General features: G+C 47.1%; 1 protein-coding gene across 9 annotated transcripts in view; it reads right to left on the bottom strand.

The window, feature by feature from the left end:
* Window positions 1–330: 330 nt before the first annotated feature.
* The window catches only part of LOC309342119 (maestro heat-like repeat-containing protein family member 7), a 29,280-nt gene continuing 19,435 nt past the window's right edge, over window positions 331–10,175 (bottom strand). For 8 of the 9 annotated variants that reach the window (XM_081862353.1, XM_081862355.1, XM_081862352.1 and 5 more), the window contains 6 exons: window positions 9,998–10,150; window positions 7,168–7,266; window positions 5,063–5,168; window positions 3,265–3,318; window positions 1,737–1,918; window positions 331–1,007 (listed from right to left, as the gene is read on the bottom strand). In XM_081862353.1, the coding sequence (XP_081718479.1) occupies window positions 1,770–1,918; window positions 3,265–3,318; window positions 5,063–5,168; window positions 7,168–7,266; window positions 9,998–10,150 (561 nt within the window). In that variant the 3' untranslated portion in view covers window positions 331–1,007; window positions 1,737–1,769. The remainder of the gene's footprint in view (window positions 1,008–1,736; window positions 1,919–3,264; window positions 3,319–5,062; window positions 5,169–7,167; window positions 7,267–9,997; window positions 10,151–10,175) is intronic. The other variant, XR_014156703.1, reaches the window with a different exon arrangement.

Genomic DNA, 10,175 nt, shown 5'->3' on the forward strand with positions numbered 1-10,175 from the left:
TTGGGGGACACTTTCCTGTAATATACATTCCACCCTCCAAAATATTTGGTTAGAGAACTGCATCACACAATTCTATGGAGGGTGACTATGTGGTTCATGTTAAAATCCAAAGCGATTTCCTCCACCATCCCTAGTAAATGGGAAGAACGCATAACCAATTCAGCTACACATCCTTAAGCGTTGCTACAGGGGTTGTGCCAAAGGCCTTGTGGAGAGAGAAGGAGGGCAGAGTTTCTGAGGTTGCAGGAGACCACTGGGTGGTGAAGATGGAGCAACAAAGGTTACACGCTGGGATGTGCCAGCACATAAAACCAGAGAATACACTTCAGCTTAATTTCACATCATTTATTTTGTAGGCCACCTTGAACATGCCTTGGTACTGAAAGGCCGGACACCAATACTGCAATACACACATAAATACATAAAATAATGCAGGGATTTGAGGATGAAAAGCTTTGTCTTCACAATAGACATATCCCAGAAATTTCATTGGAATTGAGACGCTGCAGAGGACGAAACGCACAAATGGATTATTAGGGGGAACTGAGCAAAGTTCTTAGAGGGAACAATGGCCGATTTCTCTCCTGGGCTAGCTGAAGAGACACCTGTTCTGTAAGTAGAGCAAAGTCAGGGAGTTTTATGAGGTGTTGTTGGGGAGAGGAGCCCAAAGTAGGCAGAGATTAAAACACTCAGTAGAAATTTGGGGTGGAAGTGGATCCGGACGCCGTAGGCAGGATCAGACGCATGATTCAAACCCAAGCGCCAAGGCAGGCAACGAGGAACAACTGGCCTGGTCAAAGCCCAGGGAGTGGAAACAGGGAATCGGTCCTGGCAAACCAATAGCAACAAACCTGTGGTGGTGGCTACTGGATTGAGATGGAGCTGGTTTCTGGCGGAGCAGGCCTGGGATGGAAGATAGCTTGGGTGAGTCAAAGTTGAGATGGAGACAAGTCATGGCTGAACAAGGTCTGGTGGGGCAGGCGAGCAGGAGTAGAAGACACAGGTACCTGAGTTTACAGGAGAAAAGGACATTGTATGTGGACCACTCCGTGGGACGTTAGGTCCCTTCCCCTCCAGACCTTGAGCTCCCCTGCGATTTGAGTCGATTGCTGGGAAGCTGGGATTGTAGGGGAGAGGGGATGCTTGGGTTGAAAGGTGGTGGTCAAAACTGTACGGTGGCGGGTCCTGATGGGGTTCAGCCCTCGACAGGGACTGCCTGCAAAACCAGCCTAACCCACACTGAAGGCATGGGAGAAGGGGAGAACTTCTACACTGGAGTCTACAAAGCTCCTTCCCTCCCCAAAGTCTGCAGAAGGAGAGGCTGCGAAAACCAACATGAGCAGTTTGCCAGACTAGGCGCTCCTCCGTATCTCATTCAGAAATTCATCACTTGCTGTCTGCCAGGCTGTTTATAAAATATTCGTTTGTTAAATTGTTCCGTTTGCCCTCCTGGGCTCCTTTGGGAAGAAGGGTGGGAACAAAATCAAGGAAATAAAGGAATAACAAGACCTTACTATAACAGCTGCTCAGCCTTCTCTGTGGGGAGGTTACTTTAAGTAATAGGTTTGACCACTGAATGTGTGAGCTTGTGTCTAAAGTCAATGGCTAGAACAAACACTTGCTGGATGTTTAGTGGTTATTGTTATTGCATTTGTCTAAAAACCAATAAAAAATTATTATTTTTTGGTTTTTATTTTTAAAAAGATGGCTGCCAGCAACAGTTAGTCCAAATTTACCTTTCCCTCCACCCCTTTCCAGAGGAAAAGCTTCTATCTCTTCCAGATCCTTCTGAGTCTGCTGACGCATCTTCCCAGGAAGTTTCCTGAAGGCTGCTCCTCTTGCCCCAAGGCCTCCGTTATGTCGGATACCGCCATTTTGAGGTGGGATGATTTATTTTCCACTTTCACAAGATCCAGGACTAAGTGAGGAGGGAAAGGAAAACACAGAGAACAGCCACAGAGAGACGCTTTCACTGCTTCCTTTTTTGTTTTTCTTTTTTAAATATATTTTTAGAATTATTACCATTATTTGCTGATTTACACACATCTTGGTTGCCAAGGTGGCTTCTAAACAGTTTACAAGTGTTAAGCCATGATATATCTATCTAGATACAGTCATACTTCAGGTTAAGCCTTTTCGGGTTGCGATCCGTGGCGACCCAGAAGTAACAGAACGCATTACTTCCGGGTTTCGCCACTTGCGCATGCGCAGATGCTCAAAATGATGTCACACACATGTGTGGAAGCGGTAAATCGCGACCCACGCATGCACAGACGCGCGGACGTGGGTTGCGTTCGCTTCAGGATGCGAACGGGGCTCCGGAACGGATCCCGTTTGCATCCAGAGGTACCACTGTATAAATATGCACATACACTCATAATCAAGATGCAGAATAAAATAATTCCATCAAGACACTAAAGAAATATGCACAGTTTTATAACTGAAACACTTTTCCTTTTATTTATAACTACCGTATTTTTTGCTCTATAAGACTCACTTTTTCCCTCCTAAAAAGTAAGGGGAAATGTGTGTGCGTCATATGGAGCAAATGCAGGCTGTGCAGCTATCCCAGAAGCCAGAACAGCAAGAGGGATTGCTGCTTTCACTGCGCAGCGATCCCTCTAGCTGTTCTGGCTTCTGAGATTCAGAATATATTTTTCTTGTTTTCCTCCTCCAAAAATTAGGTGCGTCTTGTGGTCTGGTGCGTCTTATAGAGCGAAAAATACGGTACTTGGTTACATTGCTGTAACCCATTCTGGGACCTAGTTGTGAAAAAGGTGGATAAGGAAACTTCCTGCAATGAAGACCATGCATACAAAAGATAGATACCAACTCTAAGGGGTCAGGTTCCTTTGGGGCCCCCAATACAATTTTTGGGGGGAGTGAAATATACCAACTCAGTACATAACAGGGAGCCAGGTCCCCTCAATGTTGAGAACAATCCGTACTGTTGCAGCATTTAGCTTCACCCCCTGGCTCTTTGCACCATCCTGTGCACATTATGTACATGTCATCGCCCCCCAATCTTCTGCTCAAGAGACCTTGGGCCAGCCACCCACTCTCAGCCTAACCTACTGTACTTCACAGGACCGTTGTCATGATTAATTGAGGAGGGGGACCACCACAAATGCCCCCTTGAACTCCTTGGAGAAAAAAAGGTGGAGTATAAATTCAGTGCAAAAAAGAAGAAAGTAGAGTCAGAAAAGGAAGCGGCAGAGCCAGAATTGGGCAGGGCAAGGGCACCCAAACATCATTCCTACTCACCGGTTGCAATGGCATTTACTGTTCCTTGGTGCTTTGACTCCTGAGCGATGATTTCTAGGGATAGAAATGCCCGCCGCGTGCCTGGTCAGAAAGGGATGCCACTTCCCGAATGACAAACAAATGTTGAACAAATGTTGAAGCAGGGAGAGATGCCAGCAACAGGTTTTGCCAGGGGCTACAGGGTGAACGCAGGGGCGCGGGTGGCACTGTGGGTTAAACCACAGAGCCTAGGGCCTGCTGATCAGGAGGTCAGCGGTTCGAATCCCCGCGATGGGGTGAGCTCCCATTGCTCAGTCCCTGCTCCTGCCAACCTAGCAGTTCAAAAACACGTCAAAGTGCAAGTAGATAAATAGGTAAACGGCGTTTCCGTGCGCTGCTGTGGTTCACCAGAAATGGCTTAGTTATGCTGGCCACATGACCCGGAAGCTGTACGCCAGCTCCATCGGCCAATAAAGCGTGATGAGCGCCGCAACCCCAGAGTCGGTCACGACTGGACCTAATGGTCAGGGGTCCCTTTACCTTTACCTTTTTACAGGGTGAACGCAGTTTAGGGGAGCCGACTCCTTGCTCCCTATTCCAGCACCACCAAGGGAATTGCAGTAGCCGAATGGCAGAGCACATGTCTCCACAGGCCAAAGGGAGTGGGTTCAGTTAGGAGAAGTCACAACGCTTAGCCACACCATTTCAGAAATGGCAGCACGGTTAGAGCTTTTCCCACTTCCCTGGCACATTCTTCCCCTAACTCGCTCTAGAGGCAAGTGAAAAATTAATGGCTCAGCTCAGCATGGACTCATTTAGGATAGCCACTGACAGGGCAAATGAAAGCTGTACATGACTGTGGAAAACTTGTTCTTTCATCTTCGTCCTGCCCTTGCGATTCCTGCATTGCAGGTGGTTGAACCAAATGACCCCTTGCCTTCTCCCAACACTACGATTCCATCATTCATCTCCAGCTAAAACCTAAGGCTAAGAATGTGAGACTGCATTTTCTGTTCCTTCATCCTCTGGTGCTTCGTAAATTCAGGTTGTGCAGCTACAGTATTTGTGCAACAAACCCTCCTCCCCAAAATATTGGACTTTCTGCAGTAAGGAAAAGTGCACTGGAAAGTGTGGGAGATCAGCTGCGTTGACCCAATGTCATCTAACCACCTCACAAACAAATCAGAACAAGCACTTGTTAAATAGCTTCCGTCCTGCAAATATAGCAGGATGAATCTACTATATATTTTGGAAAATGGTTTGTACGTTGCCTGTTTTCTAGGCATTCTGACACCTCTTGGGATACCAAACCTGACAAGAGCATTCCTGAGGTGAGGGGTTTAGGTTCTAGGCACCATTTTGAATCAAGATGGCAGCCCCAAATGTGACTTTGCCTTGACTGTACCTCCTTGTTTGGCATAAGTATGGCCAGCTCTCAAGATATTGCCGCCAAACTCGCCGTGAGAGCTCTTGAGGCAGGTGCGGCAATTTTTGTGGACACTGGGATCCCGGGCACCATTCTGAATCAAAGATGGCAGGCCAACTTCGGTGTGACTTCACCTGCTTTATGATGCGATGGGTCCAATCTCACAAATCACACTATCCATTTTTTAAAAGCACCGTATTTTGGGGTTTCAAAAAATTCCCTGGGCAGTGCCACACACTCCCCACGCGTGCTTAATAAGCAGGAGATCTGGAAGTTTTAAAGGGCAGGGAACTGTCCTCTGCTGCTGTTGTTTCCCAGAGACATTGTTTGAAGCACCATGTGCATAACTATTGTAAATGTCTGCCCAATAATTTCATAATAAACATAACTTGCCTAACAGCCTGATGGCTCCATCTCTCAAAGCGGTTCGGGGGTTTTCCAGGTAAGCAAAGGCCTGATCCAGAAGAATGGCTTCCCCTTGTTCTTTGTAGCGCTTCACCTGGGAGGCAGGTCCAAAAGAGAAGGGAGCTGTGTGAGGAAATTCTCCCTTCCTTCCAATGCATGCCATTCCTCACGAGCAAGGATGGAGCCTGGGCAGGGTTGACCCAAGCCTACCAGTCTTGCACAAGAACATCAGTAGAACGTACTGGACCAGGCCAGCGGTCCATCTAGTCTAGCATCGTGTTCTCACAGAGGCCGACCAGATGACTCTTCTGGGAAACCCGCAAGCAGGATTTGAACACAATACCAACTCTCCCCTCCTGTGGTTTCCAGCAACTGGGTTTTAGAAGTGTGGCTGCCTCCAACCACAGAGGCAGAGCATAGCCATCAAGGTTGGTTGCCATCAACAGCCATCTCCCCCATGAATTCTTCTAATCCTCTTTGAAGACACTCAGGTCAGTGACCGTTACTAACTCCTGTGGGAGGGAGTTCCATAGTTTAACTGTGCACTGCTTGAATAGTCTTCTGCAGAGAGAAGGGAATGCAGGAGGAGGCAAAGGTGGACTTGCCTGTTCTGATTCCTCTCAATCTCTCAATCCTCTACCCTTAAGTTCAATTTTCTACACTGCCACATCAGTTTGCAATTACTATTATTAGCTCTTTTTATTGTTTGTTTGCTTGTTATTATTATTATTTTATTTATTATTTTATTATTGTTGTTAGCCGCCCTGAGCCCGGCTTCGGCTGGGGAGGGCGGGATATAAATAAAAATTATTATTATTATTATTTTATTTTAATAAGTCTTCATGAAAATTCAGCAGTATTGCTGTGCGAATTTCTCACAACAACAACAACAATTTATTATTTCTACCCTGCCCATCTGGCTGGGTTTCCCCTGCCACTCTGGGCGGCTCCCAACAGAATATTAAAAACATGATAAAACATCAAACATTAAAAACTTCCCTAAACAGTGCTGCCTTCAGATGTCTTCTGAAAGTCAGATAGTTGTTTATTTCCTTGACATCTGATGGGAAGGCCTTCCACAGGGTGGGTGCCACTACCGAGAAGGCCCTCTGCCTGGTTCCCTGTAACCTCACTTCTTGCAGTGAGGGAACCACCAGAAGCCCCTTGGTGCTGGATCTCAGTGCCCAGGCTGAGCAATGGGGTGGAAACGCTCCTTCAGGTATACTGGGCCGAGGCCATTTAGGGCTTTAAAGGTCAGTACCAACACTTTGAATTTTAGGGCCAGTGTTATATGGTCTTGGCGACCACTCCCAGTCACCAGTCTAGCTGCCGCATTCTGGATTAGTTGCAATTTCCGGGTCACCTTCAAAGGTAGTCCCACGTAGAGCGCATGACAGTAGTCCAAGTGGGAGATAACCAGAGCATGCACCACTCTGGTGAGACAGACAGCGGGCAGGGAGGGTCTCAGCCTGCGTACCAGATGGAGCTGGCAAACAGCTGCCCTGGACACAGAATTGACCTGTGCCTCCATGGACAGCTGTGAGTCCAAAATGACTCCCAGGCTGCGCACCTGGTCCTTCAGGGGCACAAGTACCCAATTCAGGACCAGGGAGTCCCCCACCTCCGCCCACCCCTTGACCCCCCAAAACAGTACTTCTGTCTTGTCAGGATTCAACCTCAATCTGTTTGCTGCCATCCATCCTCCAACCGCCTCCAGGCACTCACACAGGACCTTCACCGCCTTCATTGGTTCCGATTTAAAAGAGAGGTAGAGCTGGGTATCATCTGCATACTGATGAACACCCAGCCTAAGCTCAAATGGGCACATATTTGCATGCAATTTTGCCTCACACAAACATTTCCCCCAAAGCACTTTTTTGCTGTATAGTGCAGGCTATTTCCACCAATATGTGCATTTTTATTTTTATTTATTCATTCAATTTATATGCCAACCAAGGATCACAGGGTGGTTTTTAGTATAAAAACACAGAATACACAATGTAACAACAACAGTAACATCAAAACCCAATTTCTTCCCCATCACTCTCTGGCAGCCCACTCCCTGAAAAACAACATAAACAAGAGGCGCTCACAAGACTTTTGCAGAAGTTCCAGGTTTCGTTTTCCTGGATGGAGAACTGGATGAAGGATTTCAGAAACTTGTCAGCTCTTCTCAGAGTGATCCAACACATCTGTAAAAGAAGTGAGGGTGAGAGTAACAGCTTCTGCCACTGCGGCTGCTGAAAAATCAGGCAGAATATTGAAGAATAAATTAATATGAATAATAACAATAATAATAATAATAATTACTAATATACAGCCCTACTTCCATAAATCTTGGAGCAGTTCACCACATAAAAATATATAAAAAACACCCTGCCGGGAGGATTGCACAACCGCAATTAGCCCCCCTCCGGGAGGATCGGGCTGCGATTGGCCCCCCACCGGATCATGCCACCTCGCGGATTGCCCCCAAGGGTGGATCGGCCTGCCCCCATGGGCGGATCTCTGCTCCGGGTCCCCGAGTGGCTAGCTCCGCCACTGACAAGCCTAAATCGTTGCGCTAATGGAATGAGGGCTTGGACACCAGTTTCTGACATCCTAGCCAAGAGGCCTTGCTGCTTTCTTTCCCCCCTTTTTTAAAATATATTTTTATTAAAGATTTATTGGTTTACAAAAGTATGTGCAATGTCTCTTTTTTCATGTTCCGTTTTCTACAGATCAGTTTCATTTGTTGTGAGACATTAGTGTTACATTAGGAAGAAAAGGGGGAAAGAGGTGGAGGGGGGAATAGTGGGTGGGGTGGGGTCAGGGGGCAATGCTTCTATTCTACTTAGTGTATGTGTGGGGTTTTGTGTCAGCGTCACTTGTGTGGTTCTCTTTACTATTCGCTTGTATTGCTTTAGTGGTGAGAGAGGTTGGCGGTGGCCTATGGTGTGGTTGGTTGTCTTTGATTGGCTGTAGTGAAATTTGTTTTCATGTGTGAGTGGGGTGTGTGTGTGTGTGTTTGTTTGAATCAGGTTAGCCAGATTGATTTGTGTGCTGTTGGTGGATTTGTGTCATTGTCTTGTTGGGCTGTGAATGTGATAAAGAGGAGCTACACCGGGGTGAAGGCATCTTTTTCTATTTGTCCCCATGTCAGTTTCAGTTTGTTGGTTAGTTTTTCTAATAAGGCTGTTTCCCATACTATTGGGTACCATTGGTCTATGCTTACTCCTGACAGGTCTCTACAGTGTCTGGTTATGATGCATTTGGCTGCTGAGAGTAGGCAGGTTATGAGTTCTTTGTGTTGTGAGTGGGCATTATTGTCTTGGAAGATGTTTAGTAGGGTCAGTTCTGGGGTGACTTCTAATACTTGCTTAGTTATTTTGCATATCTTTTGTATGATTGCTGTCCAGAAGAGTTGGATTTGGGGACATTCCCACCACATGTGGAGATATGTGCCTGTGGAGGTGCACCCTCTCCAGCATTTTGGTGAGGCTCCTGGGCGTATTAGCGTTAGTTTCTGTGGTGTTAGGTACCACCTGTGAGTTTCAAAGTGAGTTCTTTCCTTTTCACTGATATGGATTTGAAGGGAGCTTTAGACCACATTCTAGTCCATTGGGTGGGGTTAATCTCATAGCCTATGTCTTCCTCCCATTATTACCAGTATTTTTTATTACGTCTAGGGGGTTTGTGAGCGCAAAATATGGTCTGAAGCTCAACATCAAAAAAACGAAGATCATGGCCACTGGGCCCATCACCTCCTGGCAAATAGAAGGGGAAGAAATGGAGGCAGTGAGAGATTTTACTTTCTTGGGCTCCCTGATCACTGCAGATGGTGACAGCAGCCACAAAATTAAAAAATGCCTGCTTCTTGGGAGAAAAGCAATGACAAACCTAGACAGCATCTTAAAAAGTAGAGACATCACCTTGCCAACAAAGGTCAATATAGTAAAAACTATGGTTTTCCCACTAGTGATGTATGGAAGTGAGAGCTGGACCATAAAGAAGGCTGATCACCGAAGAATGGATGCTTTTGAATTCTGGTGCTGGAGGAGAATCTTGAGAGTCCCATGGACTGCAAGAAGATCAAACCTCTCCATTCTGAAGGAAATCAGCCCTGAGTGCTCACTGGAAGGACAGATCGTGAAGCTGAGGCTCCAAGACTTTGGCCACCTCATGAGAAGAGAAGACTCCCTGGAGAAGACCCTGATGTTGAGAAAGATGGAGGGCACAAGGAGAAGGGGACGACAGAGGACGAGATGGTTGGACAGTGTTCTTGAAGCTACCAACATGAGTTTGACCAAACTGCGGGAGGCAGTGGAAGAAAGAAGTGCCTGGTGTGCTCTGGTCCAGGGGGTCACGAAGAGTCGGACATGACTAAACAACTAAACAACAACAACAACAAAGGGGGTTTGTGGGATTTTGTAGTAGTATTTTGTATATTGCAGATACCATCCCTTTGCCGTGTCCCTTTGTTGTTAGGAGATGGGACATGGGTGGCGCTGTGGGTTAAACCACAGAGCCTAGGACTTGCCAATCAGAAGGTTGGTGGTTCGAATCCCCGCAACGGGGTGAGCTCCCGTTGCTCGGTCCCTGCTCCTGCCCACGTAGCTGTTTGAAAGCACGTCAAAGTGCAAGTAGATAAATAGGTACTGCTCTGCCGGGAAGGTAAACGGCGTTTCTGTGCGCTGCTCTGGTTCGCCAGAAGCGGCTGAGTCATGCTGGCCACATGACCCGGAAGCTGTACGCCGGCTCCCTCGGTCAGTACAGCGAGAAGAGCACCGCAACCCCAGAGTCGGCCACGACTGGACCTAATGGTCAGGGGTCCCTTTACCTTATTTTGTTGTTAAAAGGAGGTTTCTGAAGGTTGTCAAGGACATGTAATTGGTGGTGTGTTAGCTAAGATTTTCTGCTTTTTGATGAACTGCATCAGCCTACCTTCTTCACTGGGACACTGTCCTGGAGATGGACCATCAGGGGGACCAGGCTCTGGAGAGCGAGCTCCTTCATCTGCTCTTTGCCTCCCCACTGGACGATCTCAAACAGGTTGCTGAAGGTGGAGATGGCAGCCAGTCTCACTTTGTTGGACGCCTGTGCCGAGAAGGGCGGAGAAATG

This window comes from Podarcis erhardii (genome assembly GCF_964252035.2).
Source record: "Podarcis erhardii genome assembly, chromosome: 5".
Taxonomy (NCBI): domain Eukaryota; kingdom Metazoa; phylum Chordata; class Lepidosauria; order Squamata; family Lacertidae; genus Podarcis; species Podarcis erhardii.